This window comes from Nerophis lumbriciformis, linkage group LG28 (assembly GCF_033978685.3).
Source record: "Nerophis lumbriciformis linkage group LG28, RoL_Nlum_v2.1, whole genome shotgun sequence".
Classification (NCBI taxonomy): Eukaryota; Metazoa; Chordata; class Actinopteri; order Syngnathiformes; family Syngnathidae; genus Nerophis; species Nerophis lumbriciformis.
The window spans coordinates 29,723,067-29,746,787 of NC_084575.2; the positions used below are offsets into that span (position 1 = coordinate 29,723,067).

At 39.2% G+C, this 23,721-nt stretch overlaps 1 protein-coding gene across 1 annotated transcript in view; it reads right to left on the reverse strand.

Moving 5' to 3' along the window:
* Positions 1 to 23,721, reverse strand: part of LOC133571037 (dihydropyridine-sensitive L-type skeletal muscle calcium channel subunit alpha-1-like) — a 202,645-nt gene that overhangs the window by 34,810 nt on the left and 144,114 nt on the right. The window contains exons 33-35 of the mRNA XM_061924015.1: positions 20,084 to 20,175; positions 11,169 to 11,328; positions 30 to 157 (exon numbers count right to left, since the gene is read on the reverse strand). Of these exons, the coding sequence (XP_061779999.1) occupies positions 30 to 157; positions 11,169 to 11,328; positions 20,084 to 20,175 (380 nt within the window). The remainder of the gene's footprint in view (positions 1 to 29; positions 158 to 11,168; positions 11,329 to 20,083; positions 20,176 to 23,721) is intronic.

Below are 23,721 nucleotides of genomic sequence, written 5' to 3' on the forward strand. Positions count from 1 at the left end.
ATGAAGTCACATTCCTCACAGATACGTACGTGGCTTCAGGGTCGTATTCTGCCCAGATTTTCTTGAACTCATCCAAGTGCTGAGGGCCAAGAATGGACCAATCCCGTGTCAAATAGTCAAAGTTGTCCATAATAACAGCCACAAACAAGTTGATAATCTGTTGGTAATCGGAGAAATATAGTCGTTAAAGTCATTTAGGTGATAGTTCTGTTGTCTGAATAATATTTGCGTATATCTGTGTGTGTTAAAGTTAAAGTTAAAGTACCAATGATTGTCACACACACACTAGGTGTGGCGAAATTATTCTCTGCATTTGACCCATCACCCTTGATCACCCCCTGGGAGGTGAGGGGAGCAGTGGGCAGCAGCGGTGGCCGCGCCCGGGAATCATTTTTGGTGATTTAACCCCCAATTCCAACCCTTGATACTGAGTGCCAAGCAGGGAGGTAATGGGTCCCATTTTTATAGTCTTTGGTATGACTCGGCCGGGGTTTGAACCCACAACCTACCGATCTCAGGGCGGACACTCTAACCACTAGGCCACTGAGTAGGTACTGATATACTTATATTGCCTATAACATGTGCTGTATTGACCCGAATACAAGATGTTTTTTTCACCCCTCAAAACAGTCTGAAAAGGCACCTCTCATCCCAAAAATGCCCAATTCTAACATAGTGTCGCTTTGTTAAAATGCTATCCATATATTTTTGGGTAATAAAATACAAAACCCAAAACCAGTGAAGTTGTCACGCTGTGTAAATCGTAAATAAAAACAGAATACAATGATTTTTCATTTTAAATTGTTTTTGGAAACTGTGGACGTTGTGTCGTGTCGTGGACCAAAGAGGAAAAGAACCATCCGGATTGTTCTAGGCGCAAAGTGTATAAGCCAGCATCTGTGATGGTATGGGGGTGTATTAGTGCACAAGGCATGGGTAACTTACACATATGTGAAGGTGCCATTAATGCTGAAAGGTACATACAGGTTTTGGAGGAACATTTGTTGCCATCCAAGCAACATCTTTATCATGGACGCCCCTGCTTATTTCAGCAAGACAATGCCAAGCCACACTATGTACGTGCTGCAACAGCGTGGCTTTGTAGTAAAAGAGTGCGGGTACTGAAATTATTTTTTCCAATCGTTTTGGAACTCGCTAGCGTACTTCTTCTTCTTACTCGTCGTCGCCTTGTCTCTTCTTCGTTCATCTGCTTCGTCTCTGTTATGATTTTTGGACATTACTACTTGCCGTAGTTTTGAACACACATCTGTGAAGGCACCAATAATGCTGGAAGGTACATACAGGTTTTGCACTGCAAAAAGTGAAATCTAAGTAAGATGAAATATCTCAAATAAGGGTGATATTTGCTTATTTTCTGTCTGATAAGATAATTCTTCTCACTAAGCAGATTTTATGTTAGAGTGTTTTACTTGTTTTAAGGTTTTTGGTCCTAGATGATCTCAGTAAGATATTACAGCTTGTTGCTGAGATTTGATGACCTATATTGAGTAAAACATGCTTGAAACTAGAATATCAAGTGTTGCAAAGCTGTGTCATCAACACTCACAAGTATAAAATTACTTTTTTAAAGTAATAATTTCTTATTTCAAGCATGGACAAAATAATCATGACTTTGACACAAATGTGTCTCAGATGACAGATGACAGCCAAATGGACTTTGCTGTTCTATTTTCAATGAAACAAGAGAAAATACGTACTCATATAGTAGTACTCAGGTAAATTCTTCAAAATTACAATAAAGAAAAATTTGGCTGGGGGCTTGGCTGTATATATATGTTTATATATATATATATATATATATATATATATATATATATATATATATATATATATATATATATATATATATATATATATATATATACACACACATATATATATATATACTGTATATATATATATATATATATATATATATATCTAAATATATAGATATAGATATATATTACTCGCGCACTAATTGACTGAAAGAGCACGCACTTGGCGCGATGATGTCATGTTATCCATGGAAAAATGCATTTTTAGACAATATGATTTGCCTGAGCGGCTCGTAGACCCCGAGAGTAACAAGCGGTTGCCTTGTTGCCTTCCCATTAAGAACAATAAATAATTTTTTAGTATAAGTTTGCTGGTTTCAAGAAATGTAATGGCACTAGCATTTACTAATTTTAGAATATTTTTCAACATATTTAGCAAAAAGGTCTCTTTTTTTTTTTTTCTATCAAGAAAAGTGCACTTGTTATTAGTGAGAATATACTTATTTTAAGGTATTTTTGGGTTAATTTAGGTTAGCTAGTTTTACTTGACAAGCCAAATTTTCTTGTTCTATTGGCAGATAATTTTCCTTAGTTCAAGTAAAATACCCCTCATTTTTGTATTTTTTTTCTTGTTTTTGAACACTGACTTTTTGCAGGGTGGAGCCACATATGTTGCCATCCAAGCAACGTGTTTTTAATGGACGCCCCTGCTTATTTCAGCAAGATAATGCCAAGCCACATTCTGCACGAGTTAAAACAGCGTGGCTTCGTAGTAAAACAGTACGGGTACTAGACTGGCCTGCCTGTAGTCCAGACCGGTCTCCCATTGAAAATGTGTGGCGCATTATGAAGCCTAAAATATCACAACAAAGACCACGGACTGTTGAACAACTTAATATGTACATCAAGCAAGAATTGGAAATAATTCCACCTGAAAAGCTTCAAGAATGTGTCTCCTCAGTTCCCAAATGTTTACTGAGTGTTGTTAAAAGGAAAGGCCATGTAACACAGTGGTAAAAATGCCTCTGTGACAACTTTTTTGCAATGTCAGAATCAGAATCAGAATCAGCTTTATTGTCATTACGCAAGGTAACGAGATTGACGCCATTCCATACAGTGCGATGTGTGCATGCTAGAAAAAAACAAAAAAAAAACCAATGTGCAAATATATAAAAAATGTAGAAGTGCAATGAATATGGTGTGAAATGAATATATACATGAAAAAAACAAAACAAAAACAGGGTGGTTGGTGGAATGGGTTATTGCACCGAAGAGAAGGCAGTTATGAGGGACAATGGGGCAGTCCGTTCAGGATGGTTATGGCCCTGGGGAAGAAGCTGTTCTTTAGCCTGTTTTTTTTGGTTTTAATGCACCTGTAGCGCTTCCCAGAGGGCAGCAGGTTGCAGCCATTAAATTATAAGTTAATGATTATTTGCAAAACAAATGACGTTTCTCAGTTCGAACATTAAATATCTTGTCTTTGCAGTCTATTCAATTGAATAAAAGTTGAAATATATAAGTATTCTGTTTGTATTTACCATTTACACAACGTGCCAACTTCACTGCTTTTGGGTTTTGTGTTCATACATGCAAACCAGTGCGCATATCCATGGAACACCTACACTGTATATCTTTGTAATTTCTCCATGCCCTTTGACGTCATTACAGAGAGGCGCACATTGGTGAGAAGCCAAATTTGAATTCAAAAGTTATTTGTCAAATCTTTGCAGTAAAAATGGCAGAATACAAAAAATAACCAACATATTCAACTCGGCTGACAAAGTAGGGACGGGTACCGAATTCTACACTTTTATAGGTACCGACCGAATTATGTCGATACGACTGGGTATCGATCCATGTGAAATCAAACTACCGTATTTCGGTAACTTTGAGTCTTTGCATACTGAACACTGGCTCAAGCACTTGGCGGGAAAACAAGCACTCAAGCAGCACTTAGAGCAGACTCAACCAAACTGCCGTTAGGTAATGTTGCAATTTTCCATACCAACTAAGCAAGTATGCCTGACAAAAAACAAAAAAACCCCTAAGGCTCCAATTTTCCAAAATGCGGTAGCTTGATGCTAATTACACTGGCTTCTCTATATAGAGTGCATGCTACTGATTAGCATTAGCGATTTTACATGGCAATTTAAACACCTCCAAATGTGGTAATGAATACGACAACTAAGATTTGCTTTACAATCAAACAGCAGGTGTGTAATGGGTACAATACTTACAGTGGAAACACTTTGTAAGGTGCAACAAAACACAAAACTGCCACATTCCATTTTAGAGCATTTTCTGCGACCCCAACAGGGACAAGCGGTAGAAAATGGATGGGTGGATTTCTGGCCAGGCAACACACCTTAGCCTATACACTACTGCCATCTAACGTCTTAGAATTGCAACTGCAGGCAGAGTCTTAATAATTAGCTCATTGTTAAATGTTAAATAAAAAAAATAGATTTTATCGTTAAACAATTAAAAATTACTAACAAATAAACACACAACTAAGCAAGTATGCCTGACAAAAAAAAAAAAAAACCCTCAAACGTGAAGTAAGGCTCCACTTTTCCAAAATGTGGTAGCTTGATGCTAATTACATTGGCTTCTCTGGATACAGTGCATGCTACTGATTAGCATTAGCGATTTTACATGGCGATTTCAACACCTCCAAATGTGGTAATAAATACGACAACTAAGATTTGAGTTACAATCAAACAGCAGGTGTGTAATGGGTACAATACTTACAGTGGAAACACTTTGTAAGGTGCAACAAAAGACAAAACTGTCACACTAAATTTAAGACCATTTTTTGCGACCCTGACAGGGACAAGCGGTAGAAAATGGATGGGTGGATTTCTGGCCAGGCAACACACCTTAGCCTATACACTACTGCCATCTAACGTCTTAGAATTGCAACTGCATGCAAAGTCTTGAAAATTAGCTCATTGTTAAATGTTAAATTAAAAATTAGATTTTATTGTTAAACAATTAATAATCACTAACAAATAAACACACAACTAAGCAAGTATGCCTGACAAAAAATAAAAAAAACCCTCAAACGTGAAGTAAGGCTCGAGTTTTCCAAAATGCGGTAGCTTGATGCTAATCACACTGGCTTCTCTATATCCAGTGCATGCTACTGATTAGCATTAGCGATTTTACATGGCGATTTCAACACCTCCAAATGTGGTAATAAATACGACAACTAAGATTTGAGTTACAATCAAACAGCAGGTGTGTAATCGGTACAATACGTACAGTGGAAACACTTTGTAAGGTGCAACAAAACACAAAACTGCCACATTCCATTTTAGAGCATTTTCTGCGACCCCAACAGGGACAAGCGGTAGAAAATGGATGGGTGGATTTCTGGCCAGGCAACACACCTTAGCCTATACACTACTGCCATCTAACGTCTTAGAATTGCAACTGCATGCAAAGTCTTGAAAATTAGCTCATTGTTAAATGTTAAATTAAAAATTAGATTTTATTGTTAAACAATTAATAATCACTAACAAATAAACACACAACTAAGCAAGTATGCCTGACAAAAAAAAAAAAAAAAAACTCAAACGTGAAGTAAGGCTCCACTTTTCCAAAATGCGGTAGCTTGATGCTAATTACACTGGCTTCTCTATATACAGTGCATGCTACTGATTAGCATTAGCGATTTTACATGGCGATTTCAACACCTCCAAATGTGGTAATGAATACGACAATTAAGATTTGCGTTACAATCAAACAGCAGGTGTGTAATAGGTACAATACTTACAGTGGAAACACTTTGTAAGGTGCAACAAAAGACAAATCTGCCACATTAAATTTAAGACCATTTTCTGCGACCCCGACAGGGACAAGCGGTAGAAAATGGATGGGTGGATTTCTGGCCAGGCAACACACATTAGCCTATACACTACTGCCATCTAACATCTTAGAATTGCAACTACATGCAAAGTCTTAATAATTAGCTCATTGTTAAATGTTAAATAAAAAAAATAGATTTCATCATTAAACAATTAAAAATTACTAACAAATAAACACACAACTAAGCAAGTATGCCTGACAAAAAAAACAAAAACCCTCAAACGTGAAGTAAGGCTCCATTTTTCCAAAATGCGGTAACTTGATGCTAATTACACTGGCTTCTCTAGATCCAGTGCATGCTACTGATTAGCATTAGCGATTTTACATGGCGATTTCAACACCTCCAAATGTGGTAATAAATACGACAACTAAGATTTGAGTTACAATCAAACAGCAGGTGTGTAATGGGTACAATACCGTATTTTTCGGACTATAAGTCGCAGTTTTTTTCATAGTTTGGCCGGGCTCCAGTGCGGTTTATATATGTTTTTTTCCTTCTTTATTATGCATTTTCGGCAGATGCGACTTATACTCCGGAAAATACGGTACTTACAGTAGAAACACTTTGTAAAGTGCAACAAAAGACAAATCTGCCACATTCAATTTAAGACCATTTTTTGCGAAACCCGACAGGGACAAGCGGTAGAAAATGGATGGGTGGATTTCTGGCCAGGCAACACAGCTTAGCCTATACACTACTGCCATCTAACGTCTTAGAATTGCAACTGCATGCAGAGTCTTAATAATTAGCTCATTGTTAAATGTTAAATAAAAAAATAGATTTTTATCGTTAAACAATTAATATTTACTAACAAATAAACACACAACTAAGCAAGTATGCCTGACAAAAAAAACAAAAACAAACTCAAACGTGAAGTAAGGCTCCACTTTTCCAAAATGCGGTAGCTTGATGCTAATTACACTGGCTTCTCTATATACAATGCATGCTACTGATTAGCATTAGCGATTTTACATGGCGATTTCAACACCTCCAAATGTGGTAATGAATACGACAATTAAGATTTGCGTTACAATCAAACAGCAGGTGTGTAATAGGTACAATACTTACAGTGGAAACACTTTGTAAGGTGCAACAAAAGACAAATCTGCCACATTAAATTTAAGACCATTTTCTGCGACCCCGACAGGGACAAGCGGTAGAAAATGGATGGGTGGATTTCTGGCCAGGCAACACACATTAGCCTATACACTACTGCCATCTAACATCTTAGAATTGCAACTACATGCAAAGTCTTAATAATTAGCTCATTGTTAAATGTTAAATAAAAAAAATAGATTTCATCATTAAACAATTAAAAATTACTAACAAATAAACACACAACTAAGCAAGTATGCCTGACAAAAAAAACAAAAACCCTCAAACGTGAAGTAAGGCTCCATTTTTCCAAAATGCGGTAACTTGATGCTAATTACACTGGCTTCTCTAGATCCAGTGCATGCTACTGATTAGCATTAGCGATTTTACATGGCGATTTCAACACCTCCAAATGTGGTAATAAATACGACAACTAAGATTTGAGTTACAATCAAACAGCAGGTGTGTAATGGGTACAATACCGTATTTTTCGGACTATAAGTCGCAGTTTTTTTCATAGTTTGGCCGGGCTCCAGTGCGGTTTATATATGTTTTTTTCCTTCTTTATTATGCATTTTCGGCAGATGCGACTTATACTCCGGAAAATACGGTACTTACAGTAGAAACACTTTGTAAAGTGCAACAAAAGACAAATCTGCCACATTCAATTTAAGACCATTTTTTGCGAAACCCGACAGGGACAAGCGGTAGAAAATGGATGGGTGGATTTCTGGCCAGGCAACACAGCTTAGCCTATACACTACTGCCATCTAACGTCTTAGAATTGCAACTGCATGCAGAGTCTTAATAATTAGCTCATTGTTAAATGTTAAATAAAAAAATAGATTTTTATCGTTAAACAATTAATATTTACTAACAAATAAACACACAACTAAGCAAGTATGCCTGACAAAAAAAACAAAAACAAACTCAAACGTGAAGTAAGGCTCCACTTTTCCAAAATGCGGTAGCTTGATGCTAATTACACTGGCTTCTCTATATACAATGCATGCTACTGATTAGCATTAGCGATTTTACATGGCGATTTCAACACCTCCAAATGTGGTAATGAATACGACAATTAAGATTTGCGTTACAATCAAACAGCAGGTGTGTAATAGGTACAATACTTACAGTGGAAACACTTTGTAAGGTGCAACAAAACACAAAACTGCCACATTCCATTTTAGACCATTTTCTGCGACCCCAACAGGGACAAGCGGTAGAAAATGGATGGGTGGATTTCTGGCCAGGCAACACACCTTAGCCTATACACTACTGCCATCTAACATCTTAGAATTGCAACTGCATGCAAAGTCTTGAAAATTAGCTCATTGTTAAATGTTAAATTAAAAATTAGATTTTATTGTTAAACAATTAATAATCACTAACAAATAAACACACAACTAAGCAAGTATGCCTGACAAAAAAAACAAAAAACCCTCAAACGTGAAGTAAGGCTCCACTTTACCAAAATGTGGTAGCTTGATGCTAATTACACTAGCTTCTCTGGATACAGTGCATGCTACTGATTAGCATTAGCGATTTTACATGGCGATTTCAACACCTCCAAATGTGGTAATGAATACGACAACTAAGATTTGCGTTACAATCAAACAGCAGGTGTGTAATGGGTACAATACTTACAGTGGAAACACTTTGTAAGGTGCAACAAAACACAAAACTGCCACATTCCATTTTAGAGCATTTTCTGCGACCCCAACAGGGACAAGCGGTAGAAAATGGATGGGTGGATTTCTGTCCAGGCAACACACATTATTAGCCTATACACTACTGCCATCTAACGTCATAGAATTGCAACTGCATGCAAAGTCTTAATAACTAGCTCATTGTTAAATGTTAAAATGAAAATTTTATTTTATCGTTAAACAATTAATATTTACTAACAAATAAACACACAACTAAGCAAGTATGCCCGACAAAAAAAACAAAAACCCTCAAACGTGAAGTAAGGCTCCATTTTTCCAAAATGCGGTAGCTTGATGCTAATTACACTGGCTTCTCTATATACAGTGCATGCTACTGATTAGCATTAGCTATTTTACATGGCGATTTCAACACCTCCAAATGTGGTAATGAATACGACAATTAAGATTTGCGTTACAATCAAACAGCAGGTGTGTAATAGGTACAATACTTACAGTGGAAACACTTTGTAAGGTGCAACAAAACACAAAACTGCCACATTCCATTTTAGACCATTTTCTGCGACCCCAACAGGGACAAGCGGTAGAAAATGGATGGGTGGATTTCTGGCCAGGCAACACACCTTAGCCTATACACTACTGCCATCTAACGTCTTAGAATTGCAACTGCATGCAAAGTCTTGAAAATTAGCTCATTGTTAAATGTTAAATTTAAAATTAGATTTTATTGTTAAACAATTAATAATCACTAACAAATAAACACACAACTAAGCAAGTATGCCTGACAAAAAATAAAAAAAACCCTCAAACGTGAAGTAAGGGTCCAGTTTTCCAAAATGCGGTAGCTTGATGCTAATTACACTGGCTTCTCTAGATCCAGTGCATGCTATTGATTAGCATTAGCGATTTTACATGGCGATTTCAACACCTCCAAATGTGGTAATGAATACGACAACTAAGATTTGCGTTACAATCAAACAGCAGGTGTGTAATCGGTACAATACGTACTGTAGAAACACTTTGTAAGGTGCAACAAAAGACAAAACTGCCACATTAAATTTAAGACCATTTTTTGCGACCCTGACAGGGACAAGCGGTAGAAAATGGATGGGTGGATTTCTGTCCAGGCAACACACATTATTAGCCTATACACTACTGCCATCTAACGTCTTAGAATTGCAACTGCATGCAAAGTCTTAATAATTAGCTCATTGTTAAATGTTAAAATGAAAATTTTATTTTATCGTTAAACAATTAATATTTACTAACAAATAAACACACAACTAAGCAAGTATGCCTGACAAAAAAAAAAAAAAACTCAAACGTGAAGTAAGGCTCCACTTTTCCAAAATGCGGTAGCTTGATGCTAATTACAATGGCTTCTCTATATACAGTGCATGCTATTGATTAGCATTAGCGATTTTACATGGCGATTTCAACACCTCCAAATGTGGTAATGAATACGACAATCAAACAGCAGGTGTGTAATAGGTACAGCAGGTGTGTAATAGGTACAATACTTACAGTGGAAACACTTTGTAAGGTGCAACAAAACACAAAACTGCCACATTCCATTTTAGAGCATTTTCTGCAACCCCAACAGGGACAAGCGGTAGAAAATGGATGGGTGGATTTTAGCTCATTGTTAAATGTTAAATAAAAAATTAGATTTTATCGTTAAACATTTAATAATTACTAACAAATAAACACACAACTAAGCAAGTATGCCTGCCAAAAAAACAAAAACCCTCAAACGTGAAGTAAGGCTCCAGTTTTCCAAAATGCGGTAGCTTGATGCTAATCACACTGGCTTCTCTATATCCAGTGCATGCTACTGATTAGCATTAGCGATTTTACATGGCGATTTCAACACCTCCAAATGTGGTAATAAATACGACAACTAAGATTTGAGTTACAATCAAACAGCAGGTGTGTAATCGGTACAATACGTACAGTAGAAACACTTTGTAAGGTGCAACAAAAGACAAATCTGCCACATTCAATTTAAGACCATTTTCTGCGGCCCCGTACAGGGACACGCGGTAGAAAAATGACCAGGCAACACACCTTAGCCTATACACCACTGCCATCTAATGTCTTAGAATTGCAACTGCATGATGCAAAGTCTTAATAATTAGCTCATTGTTAAATGTTAAATTAAAAAAATTTATTAAATGATTAAATTACATTTGTTAAACAATTAATATTTACTAACAAATAAACACACAAAAAAGTACCGAAAATGTGTAGAAATAATAGAGGGGTTGTCTTGTATTCAGGTCAGTATGGTAATTAAGGCTAAGGGTCCAGACTTGGACTTAGACAAACTTTATTGAGCCACAAGGAAAATTGTTCCACACATTAGCTCAGTTACAAAGGATGGAAAGGGTAAGGATGGAAAGAATAATGCAGGCATTAAGTAGACTAAAAATGTACCATAGTAGCAATATACAATGTAACATATATGTAATATTTACATATTATATGTACATATTAAATTATCTATCTATATTATCTAGCCAGTTTATTAGTTATTAATTCGTCTAGCCATATTTTAAGCAAAATAAACTTAGCTAAGTGAGAGTTAAATGAATTTGTCCAGTATATTAACAAATAAAAATAGGAATAAAAAGAATAATCAAATACAGTTAACCCAATATAGTAAAAAAAACAAACCTCAGTTGGTATCACTATTATGTGAGTGAGAATCTTTACAAAGCTGTAGATAAAATGAATATATTGTATACTTGTTCTTACCAGAAAGGCACAGAGCATGTAGAAACTGATGAAGTAAATGACAGCAAAGTTGGCTCCACAGGTAAACTCCTCTCCGGGAAGATAATCTGACTTGGGGTCACATTTCTTTCCATACATACTTGCTAGCATCACTTCATGCCAGGCTTCCCCTGTTGCACATCTGCAAAAAAACAGTAAACATGACCAGTCACAGATAATTACGGTAAACATTTCAGGACACCTGATAAAATTTTCACCACCCAAGTCATTAAAGACATTGTAGGTTTATATCTCTCAAAAGTTTGTGATGCAAGGCTCCTATAATGATCTGCACACCTGGGTGTTGTTGATAAATGGCTTTGGCTATGCATGGTAGAGTTTTAACTTGCACTTACAGATGTAGCGACAAACTGTAGCTACTGACAGTGGTTTTCTGACGTGTTCCTGAGTCAATGTGGTGATATCCTTTACACACTAATGTAGCTTAATGACGCAGTACTGCCTAAGGGATCGAAGGTCATGGGCCTCGGCGCTTACGTGCAGTGATTTCTCCAAATTCCTTGAACCTTTTGATGATATTACGGACCGTAGATGGTGAAATCCCTAAATTCCTTGCAATAGCTGGTTGAGAAATGTTGTTCTTAAACTGTTCGACAATTTGCCCATGCATTTGTTCACAAAGTGGTGACCCTCGCCCCCATTCTTGTTTGTGAGTGACTGAGCATTTCATGGAAGCTGCTTTTATACCCAATCATGGCACCCACCTGTTCCCAATTAGCCTGTTCACCCTGTGGGATGTTCCAAATAAGTGTTGGATGAGCATTCCTCAACTTTATCAGTCGTTTTTTGCCACTTGATGCCAGCTTTTTGGAAACAGGTTGCAGGCATCAAATTCCAAATGAGCTAATATTTGCAAAAAATAACAACGTTTACCAGTTCGAACGTTAAATATCTTGTTTTTGCAGTCTATTCAATTGAATATAGGTTGAAAAGGATTTGCAAATTCTGTTTTTATTTACCATTTACACCACGTGCCAACTTCACTGGTTTTAGGTTTTGTAAATACTTCATCACAATATCAGGTTTCGATGAGCAACGTCTTTTTTCAGCGACCAAATTTCCAGTGCATCACTAGTCAGTAGTAGGGATGTCCCGATCCGATATTTGGATCGGATCGGCTGCCGATATTTGCCAAAAATTGCGTATCGGCAAGGCATGGGAAAATGCCGATCCAGATCCAGTTTTAAAAAAAACTCCGGTCCGTGATTTCCAACGCACCTATTTAAATAATACATTCCACTTTTCTGCTGCTCCGTAATTTCCGTTCCGCATTTTCCAGCACACCTTCAACACATCCACAATTCTCACGCAGTTGCTTTTAGCTGCTGGCATTACACGACAGGCTCTTCTCACTCTTTCCTGTGTCTCCCTCTCACAGACAGCGAGCGCACCTTCTTACACACGTCACATACTGTCACGTCATACGCCACATACGTATACGTCCTCTCCCAGCAGCCTGATCAAGCGTCCTCTGCGCACGGCAAATCTATGCCACGCACAAAATCAAATAAAAAAATAAGCGCATAACAATTTTCGACACACGGACACGACAGAGACAACAGTTTTCGTCATCATTGTTCAAATATTGTGACGTCTGTCGAGACGCTTATCTCCATTCGGTGCCACACGTCCAGACTCCACACCATCAAAATGGCAAAAATGTCCGCATCAACACCGTATAAAAAAATTAGTGATTTTTTTAGTTGTGATTTCCTTCTCTGCATGAAAGTTTAAAAGTAGCATATATTAATGCAGTAAGAAGAAGAATGTTTTAATGTAGACATGCAAGCCTTGAAAGAAAATTTTGAAAATCAAGACTACATTTCCTGCAAATGGGTGCATTTCTACCCTATATTTTAACTTTAGATTTATTCTCATATCAAACTCTTTTGGCTGTCTTTTTGACACTTACATCCGGCGCCCCCCTCCACACCCCGGATTATAAATAACGTAAATAATTCAATGTGATTATCTTGTGTGATGACTGTATTATGATGATAGTATATATCTGATAGTATATATCTGTATCATGAATCAATTTAAGTGGACCCCGACTTAAACAAGTTGAAAAACTTATTGGGGTGTTACCATTTAGTGGTCAATTGTACGGAATATGTACTTCACTGTGCAACCTACTAATAAAAGTCTCAATCAATCAATCAAAACACATAGAATCATCATACTGCTGTGATTATATGCATCAAGTGTTCATTCAAGGCTAAGGCAAAATATCGAGATATATATCGTGTATCGCAATATGGCCTTAAAATATCGCAATATTAAAAAAAGGCCATATCGCCCAGCCCTAGTTCAATGATGCCATTTCTGTTTGTCATGTATAATTGTGTCTATTTTGCGTTTATCCTTGAATAAACAGGTCAGTTTCTTGTTACCAACCATTGTGTATTATTCAAACTCCCCTAATTCAGCTGGCTAGTTGTTATCAAGAGTACTAAAACCCTTTTCAACATGATTCTGACAACTAAGTAGGCTAAATAACTTTAAACTTTAATACATGCTCGGATAGGCCAGTATCGGTCAGTATCGGTATCGGTCAGTATCGGTATCGGATCGGAAATGCAAAAACAATATCGGTATCAGATCGGAAGTGCAAAAACCTGGATCGGGACATCCCTAGTCAGTAGTGCCGAAAAATTAGGCTATATGTAATATATGAATATATATCTTGATTCCCAAGAATTAGCGATTGTTGAAAGACCGGAATTGATGTTTTGGTGCATTTGCTAACATGTTAAGTGCATTGCGTAAGTTGTTTATGAAAGTGAGTTGAAAAATAAAGGTAACGTAGATCCACGCTGATGTCCGTGTTGCCTCTACTTAACAGCTATACAAAGATTATAACCCTTACAAATATATTACACTATTGTAGTGTATTTCTGGTTTTGCAAACCTCCTCCCACAGCAGTGCGGCTGGATCAAAAGAGACGTCGGAAACTTCTTGGCTGAACAAAAAGTTGCTTTATTACAAGCGAGCATCACTAACTAGGTCTGCAGTACCTGGAGGACTCCCAACCTGGAGAAGCCAAACCATCACTTATATATTCCTCCTTCCTGTCTCTGTGAGTATGCGCGCTAAGTCAGGAGAGCACATCCTGACCATAAAAGGAGATGTTCGTGTGTAAGCGTCTGGAAAACCACTGCTTTAAGTCATAACTCAAATGTTGGCGTTGAGCTAGACAGGTAGTCTTTTCTCAAGGATATGGTTATCCCTTTTGCATTCCGGAGTCCCAATTATGGCCTCTTTTCCTACGAGAAGTGATCCAATCCACCTGCGAATATCAAACTAAGGGGCTATTTCTATTAATGTGCTCAATCTGAAATACCACTACCCGTATTTTTTAGAGTATAAGTCGCTCCGGAGTATAAGTCGCACCGGCCGAAAATGCAAAATAAAGAAGGAAAAAAACATATACCGTATTTTCCGCACTATAAGGCGCACCTAAAAACCACAAATTTTCTCAAAAGCTGACAGTGCGCCTTATAACCCGGTGCGCTTTATATATGGATAAATATTAAGATTCATTTTCATAAAGTTTCGGTCTCGTAACTACGGTAAACAGCCGCCATCTTTTTTCCCGGTAGAACAGGAAGCGCTTCTTCTTCTACGCAAGCAACCGCCAAGGTAAGCACCCGCCCCCATAGAACAGGAAGCGCTTCTTCTTCTACTGTAAGCAACCACCCGCCCGCGTAGAAGAAGAAAAAGCGCGCGGATATTACCGTACGGTACGTTTCATTTCCTTTGTGTGTTTACATCTGTAAAGACCACAAAATGGCTCCTACTAAACGACAAGGATCCGGTTCATGAAAAGACGCAATCTCTCCATCCGCACACGGATTACTATTTCACAGCAACTGATATTCCTGTGAACCGCACTGTGGATACAACGGGAGCACGTACGGTGAATATTCGCACCACAGGGAATGAGAAGTCATCCTTCACTGTGGTTCTAGCTTGCCATGCTAATGGCCAGAAACTTCCACCCATGGTGATATTCAAAAGGAAGACCTTGCCAAAAGAGACCTTTCCAGCCGGCGTCATCATAAAAGCTAACTCGAAGGGATGGATGAAGAAAAGATGAGCGAGTGGTTAAGGTAAGTTTAAGTTTACGCGAAGAGGCCGGGTGGCTTTTTTCACGCAGCTTTGTCCATGTTGATATACGATTCCATGCGCGCCCACATCACGCTGGTTTTAATATATTATTAAAGTTTGACTGACCTATTTGACTGTTTTTTTGACATTCCTTTAGCGCAGTTAGATGCGGCTTACAACACGGGGCGGCTTATAGGTGGACAAAGTTTTGAAATATGCCGTTCATTGAAGGCGCGGCTTATAACCCAGGGCGCCTTATGGTGCGGAAAATACGGTATAAGTCGCATTTTTTGGGGGAAATGAATTTGATAAAAGCCAACACCAAGAATAGACATTTGAAAGGCAATTTAAAATAAATAAAGAATAGTCAACAACAGGCTGAATAAGTGTACGTTATATGAGGCATAAATAACCAACTGGTATGTTAACGTAACATATTATGGTAAGAGTCATTCAAATAACTATAACATATAGAACATGCTATACGTTTACCAAACAATCTGTCACTCCTAATCGCTAAATCCCATGAAATCTTATACGTCTAGTCTCTTACGTGAATGAGCTAAATAATATTATTTGATATTTTACGCTAATGTGTTAATAATTTCACACATAAGTCTCTCCTGAGTATAAATCGCACTATGAAAAAAAATGCGACTTATAGTCCGAAAAATACGGTACTTAGTTAAACTTGGTGGTTTGCTTTCTCCAAGGTGAATATAAACATTCACCAAATGTAGAACATAATATGAGTTAATTAATTCACTTCACTATAAATATTAATTTATGCATTATATTACTTTTATTTTTTTTTCAAGTAAAAAAAAAACAAATTTTTTGGTTTGTTGACTTTTCTTTTATTTTGTAGTAGTAGTAACGACTTCCTCGTTCATTTACGGAAACTGGTCAACTTCCTCGGTTTTCACATTATCGAACTGTGCCATGCAAGTGACGTTGAGGCCACATTGGGGCCCACATTGGGGCCGGTGCGCGTTTATACTGGAGTCTGATAAAGATCACATTTTACTTGCAGTGTCAACAGTCAGCTGGAGTTAAAAAAAAATCCATCCATCCATCCATCTTCTTCCGCTTATCCGAGGTCGGGTCGCGGGGGCAGCAGCTTAAGCAGGGAAGCCCAGACTTCCCTCTCCCCAGCCACTTCGTCCAGCTCCTCCCGGGGGATCCCGAGGCGTTCCCAGGCCAGCCGGGAGAGATAGTCTTCCCAGCGTGTCCTGGGTCTTCCCCGTGGCCTCCTACCGGTCGGACGTGCCCGAAACACCTTCCTAGGGAGGCGTTCGGGTGGCATCCTGACCAGATGCCCGAACCACCTCATCTGGCTCCTCTCGATGTGGAGGAGCAGCGGCTTTACTTTGAGCTCCCCCCGAATGACAGAGCTCACCCTATCTCTAAGGGAGAGCCCCGCCACTCGGCGGAGGAAACTCATTTCGGCCGCTTGTACCCGTGGTCTTGTCCTTTCGGTCATGACCCAAAGCTCATGACCATAGGTGAGGATGGGAACATAGATCGACCGGTAAATCGAGAGCTTTGCCTTCCGGCTCAGCTCCTTCTTCACTACAACGGATCGATGCAGTGTCCGCATTACTGAAGACGCCGCAACGATCCGCCTGTCGATCTCACGATCCACTCTTCCCCCACTCGTGAACAAGACTCCGAGGTACTTGAACTCCTCCACTTGGGGCAAGATCTCCTCTCCAACCCGGAGATGGCACTCCACCCTTTTCCGGGCGAGAACCATGGACTCGGACTTGGAGGTGCTGATTCTCATCCCAGTCGCTTCACACTCGGCTGCGAACCGATCCAGTGAGAGCTGAAGATCCTGGCCGGATGAAGCCATCGGGACCACATCATCTGCAAAAAGCAGAGACCTAATCCTGCAGCCACCAAACCAGATCCCCTCAACACCTTGACTGCGCCTAGAAATTATGTCCATAAAAGTTATGAACAGAATCGGTGACAAAGGGCAGCCTTGGCGGAGTCCAACCCTCACTGGAAACGTGTCCGACTTACTGCCGGCAATGCGGACCAAGCTCTGGCACTGAGCATACAGGGAGCGGACTGCCACAATCAGACAGTCCGATACCCCATACTCTCCGAGCACTCCCCACAGGACTTCCCGAGGGACACGGTCGAATGCCTTCTCCAAGTCCACAAAACACATGTAGACTGGTTGGGCAAACTCCCATGCACCCTCAAGGACCCTGCCGAGAGTATAGAGCTGGTCCACAGTTCCACGACCAGAACGAAAACCACACTGTTCCTCCTGAATCCGAGGTTCGACTATCCGGCGTAGCCTCCTCTCCAGTACACCTGAATAGACCTTACCGGGAAGGCTGAGGAGTGTGATCCCACGATAGTTAGAGCACACCCTCCGGTTCCCCTTCTTAAAGAGAGGAACCACCACCCCGGTCTGCCAATCCAGAGGTACCGCCCCCGATGTCCACACGATGCTGCAGAGTCTTGTCAACCAAGACAGCCCCACAGCATCCAGAGCCTTAAGGAACTCCGGGCGGATCTCATCTACCCCTTTATGCATTATATTACTTTTATTTTTTTTCAAGTAAAAAAAAACTAATTTTTTGGTTTGTTGACTTTTCTTTTATTTTGTAGAAGTAGTAACGACTTCCTCGTTCATTTACGGGAACTGGTCAACTTCCTTGGTTTTCACATTATCGAACTGCGGCATGCAAGTGACGTTGAGGCCACATTGGGGCCACATTGGGGCCGGTGCGCGTTTATACTGGAGTCTGATAAAGATCACATGTTACTTGCAGTGTCAACAGTCAGCTAGAGTTAAAAAAAAATCGAATTTCGAAAAAATACGATTTGGCCTCCAGTGTAAACATACCATTGGTAAAAACAAAACAAAAAACACTTCCTTCAAGTGTCAAGAGAACTACAGGTAAAAGGAGGTAATACACCTTCCACTCAGGAGAAAATAACAAAAGAAGGCAAGTGCAAAGGGAGACGCACAAGTCACGGAACTACCGTATTTTTCGGACTATAAGTCGCAGTTTTTTTCATAGTTTGGCCGGGGGTGCGACTTATACTCAGGAGCGACTTATGTGTGAAATTATTAACACATTAGCGTAAAATATCAAATAATATTATTGATCTCATTCACGTAAGAGACTAGACGTATAAGATTTCATGGGATTTAGCGATTAGGAGTGACAGATTGTTTGGTAAACGTATAGCATGTTCTATATGTTATAGTTATTTGAATGACTCTTACCATAATATGTTACGTTAACATACCAGTTGGTTATTTATGCCTCATATAACGTACACTTATTCAGCCTTTATTTATTTTAAATTGCCTTTCAAATGTCTATTCTTGGTGTTGGCTTTTATCAAATAAATTTCCCCCCAAAAATGCGACTTATACTCCAGTGCGATTTATATATGTTTTTTTCCTTCTTTATTATGCATTTTCGGCCGGTGCAACTTATACTCCAGAGTGACTTATACTCCGAAACATACGGTAGTAGTACAGTCGGCACATGGGAATCTACATCAACTATATGATTTGCCTGAGAAGCTGGACAGGACACCAAAAAAAAAAAAAAAAAAAAAAAAAAAGTAGTACAGTAAACGGACAGTTAATATTTAAACATTTAACATTCGACATTTCAAACTATTTTGAAGAGAAATAGTTCATGCACATTCAGGTAAATTATTCAAAATTACAATAAAAAAAAAAATTGGCTGGGGGCCGGACTGTGTGTATATATATATATATATATATATATATATATATATATATATATATTCCTCGCACACTAATTGATCGAAAGAGCATGCACTTGGCGCAATGATGTCATGTTATCGATGCAAAAATGCATTTTTAGACAATATGATTTGCCTGAGCAGCTAGGAGACCCCGAGAGTAACAAGCCCTTGCCTTGTTGTCTTTCCATTGTTCACTATTCTTTATTTATTTTAAATTGTCTTTCAAATGTCTATTCTTGGTGTTGGGTTTTATCAAATAAATTTCCCCCAAAAATGAGACTTATACTCCAGTGCGACTTATATATGTTTTTTTCCTTCTTTATTATGCATTTTCGACCTGTGCGACTTATACTCCGGAGCGTCTTATACTCCGAAATATACGGTACTTGCAATGATCAATAGCCAATGATCCGGCGCCTGAAATTGGAGACTGATTGGCAACCGGGTACAGGTGTGTCCCAGTTGCCAATCAATAACAGGTGTGGGAGCCAGTACTCCGTGGACAGACAGGGGAAGTGAGACCTCAAAATAAAAGTACTTAAACACCACGAAAACGGGAAAATAACAACATAAGTCTTAAACAGTAACACGAGTGTAACATTGTAGTTTGTCTTAGGTTTCATGCCCTATTTATCCAAGCTGTGGACCATCACTAGACATCTCCAATGGCTGGGCACGAAAGGCCACAACACCTCAAGGGCAATGAGGAGGAAATGTACTGTTTTTCTCTGAAAACATTCCTTGAGTAGACTTTTAGGGTTTTCTAATCCCACTGCCACACAAACAAAGTGTTTTCATGTGTCTCGGGGGTCTAAAGCTGGATGAGTAGTCCACTATGAAATGTCTGAAAAGTCTTGATTTTCATTGTTTATTCATTTTGGACCCCATGTCTAAGTTGATTTCAAAATGAAGTAATTGTCTTCACAAGGGTTTGTTCTTCTGCCCCGAGCAACAGTACACGTCAAGCTTTTGTTCAGTATTCTTTCTCATGACTGCACGGAATTGCACCACCAACCTGAATAGCAGGAGCACAGCATGTGGAAACGTCTGGAAGTTGTTGTTCCTGTTAATGTAAGTACCGTCCACCAAAGCGATTTTGCCGAATATCTACAGAGAAACAAAAGAATAGAGAGGATGATTCTACCTCTATCAAACATGTTGGTAGTATGCAGACGCGGGAAATGTCCGCGAAAACACGGAAATCCCCGTTCTTAAACATTCTTTTTCGCATCAAAATATCACTTCTGTGTTTTTTTTAATGAAATATCATGAAAATAGGATCCAAACAAAATGTTTTAAAGCCTTCGGAGCCTTCAGAATCAACAACGCAGTGTAGTGAACGGACATAGAGGCAGTGTTGGGTTAGTTACTGAAAAACAGTAACTAGTTACAGTTACTAGTTACTTCATTTCAAAAGTAACCCAGTTACTAACTCAGTTACTTACACCAAAAAGTAATGCGTTACTGTGAAAGTAACTATTTAGTTACTTCTTCTACTTTTTTTTTTTTTAAGCTCCCATTAATGCCCTTTTAGCCTTCATTTCAGTACTGTTATTGCACTGGAGAATAATACAATGTGTTGATCAACTTGACATACATTTGCATCACTGAACTCTGCTAAGCAATGTGCTCTACATACAATACACAAAGACAAAAATATGTTTCAAAGGGCCAATTTATTTCAGGCCAGAACAAATTGACAAAACTATTTTAAATAGCTGCAACATAACATACATAAGTAACAAACAGCATAATAACACTAACACTAACCACGTTAAACCCAGATTCCGAACTAATAAAGGTCTTAACTCATTCTCTTTCTATGCCACTTCAATATGGAATGCACTCCCAACAGGTGTAAAAGAAAGGGCATCTCTATCCTCCTTCAAAACCGCACTAAAAGAACACCTCCAGGCAACTACAACCCTAAACTAACACCCTCACTTCCACATAATACCTCTTCGGATTGAAAATAATCAAATGTAGACACTTTTTTTTATACTTTCTGATCTCTCTCTCTGTGTCCACTACTTGCTGTACATATCCTACCAAGTCAATCCTACACTGTTCCAATGTCCATTTCTCTAATGATGCAATTGTTGATGACTGAAGTGTTGATACCAACCAAACCTACCCCCCCCCCTCCATATCCCACACCCCGGATTGTAAATAATGTAAATAATTCAATGTATATACCCTGATGATTATCTTGTGTGATGACTGTATTATGATGTTAGTATATATATGATAGTATATATCTGTATCTGGACCCCGACTTAAACAAGTTAAAAAACTTATTTGGGTGTTACCATTTAGTGGTCAATTGTACGAAATCTACTAATAAAAGTTTCAATCAATCAATCAATCAACAACATAGCTGTAAAGCTGGCTTCACCTAAGGAAGGCACACGTGACATACACAGAGCCTAACCAGGCAGATTTGAATTGTTGTTTTGGGCAGTAGACGGGATCTTTGATCCAAGACACAACTTACATTTAACTAAAATGTTATTTTCTTTGTGCTCGACAAAAGAAAAGAAGTGAGAATATCTCATACTTGCCAACCCTCCCGAATTTCAGTGCCTCTCCCTGGGACAACCATTCTCCAAATTTCTCCCAATTTCCAGCCGGACTTAAGGCACGCCCCCTCCCGGTCCGTGCGGACCTGAGTGGGGACAGCCTGTCGTCACGTCCGCTTGGCCAACCAAAAAGTAACCACAGAACACTATACCGTATAGTCGTATAGTGTTCTGTGGTTACTTTTTTGTTGGCCAACGGTTTACGTTGTATTGCGCACCCCCCTCCTCTCCCCTCCCCTTCCCACACTCAGACACACACACACACTAGAGATGCGCGGATAGGCAAATATTTCATCCGCAACCGCATCAGAAAGTCGTCAACCATCCGCAATCCACCCGATCTAACATTTGATCAGAACTGCATCCGCCCGCCATCCGCCCGGTATATCTAATATAGACGATGCAAGGCATTAGTGAGGCACCTGCCAACTACTCCGGTTTTCCCGTAATTCGTACGGTTTTCATCAACCTATTCCGGGTTACGGGTGCAGTGATAAAAAATACGTTTTTTCTTTAATTTAAAAAAAAAGGGTGAAAACTACGCGAATTGCACCTTGTGCAGACAAGATTTTTCGATCGGACACGGAGGAATTAGCGATGTAAAAGACCACTTTGGGACAAAAAAACACAAGTCTAATGCCGTTGCTAGCGATACAAGTGGAAAACTTTCAACGTTTTTCGTCGCCCAAACAGATTCTTTGGATGTGATAAATGCCGAAGTTTTATTTACGGAGGCAATAATTGAGCATGGACTTCCAATCGCACTGGCTGATCACATGGGACAGTTAAATGTTTGTAATGCAACCTTTAAAAATCATTACGCGGTGATCGCGGTCCCAAAAATAAACTTTTCTTGCATGATAATGTCCAGAAAAATTCGCTTTATATTACTATAGAGTCCTTTTAACGAATGAGTTTGATGGTTTATCACAAACCTTAAATGAAAGAAGTCCTTTCTTCTCCTGCACCTGCATGCACTTTGGCCTTGCTTCCTGTGTGGTGCGCAATCCTGTCGGCTGTATTTCACAGCACGATCTGTTAAAAGTGTTTATACTATTTATGCTTTCAAGTCCAAGTTGAAGAAATCTTGTTAAATGTTGACAGCATAACTACCAAAATACAGAAGTATGTCCTTAATATTTTTGCAGTGCTATTTCTGTTGAAAAGTTAAAATGATTACATTAGAGATGTAATGTGCCACTTTTCAAGTGTCTGATGGCTTAAATTAATTTTCATTAATTTTTCATATTTTGAATTCTTTTGAAAGGCTTACAAAAAAACTACATTTGAATTGTAATTCCATGCTATTGACAGGACTATTAATTTTAATGAAGTTAGCTTACCATGTTTACAGTATGATAATTGTGATAGAAATGTGAATTTCGGGGGGTGGCGGGCAGGTAAGCTGCTTACCTGCTGCGCGTGACGCCGGCCGCGGCGAAGGCGGACGAGGCGGGGTGTCGGTGCGGTGGGCGCGGTAGTGACCCTGGACATGCGTCGGGCCCTTCTCGCGGATCGCCTCAGCTACGGCTCCCGGTGGGGCCCTCTCGGGGGAAGGGGCCTCGGTCCCGGACACCGGCGAGGCGTCCCTTCTCCGCTCCGTAAAAGTGTCCATCTCTTTTCTTTTTTTTTCTTCTGTTGTGGCATATGCAGCAGGTGCCTGCTCGTTTTTCGTATGTGGGTAACAACATTTAACTATGTGTATATATTTCCGAATTGGTTTAACTGCCACCCGCAAAAAAAAAAAAAAAAAAAAAAAAAATCTAATTGACCCGCCCGACCCGACCCGCACGCGGATAAAATCTTATTTTTTTAAATTTCATCCGCCCGATCCGCGGATAATCCGCGGACTCCGCGGTTGTGCCCGCAAACCGCGCATCTCTAACACACACACACACACACACACACACACACACACACACACACACACACACACACACACACACACACACACACACACACACACACAGAGCGCAGAGGAAGAATCAGAAGCTTCGCTGGAATAAAACACACTCAGATCCTCAGTTTCTAGCCGATACAACATAAAAAATAACGTAAAATAACGCAGTAACGC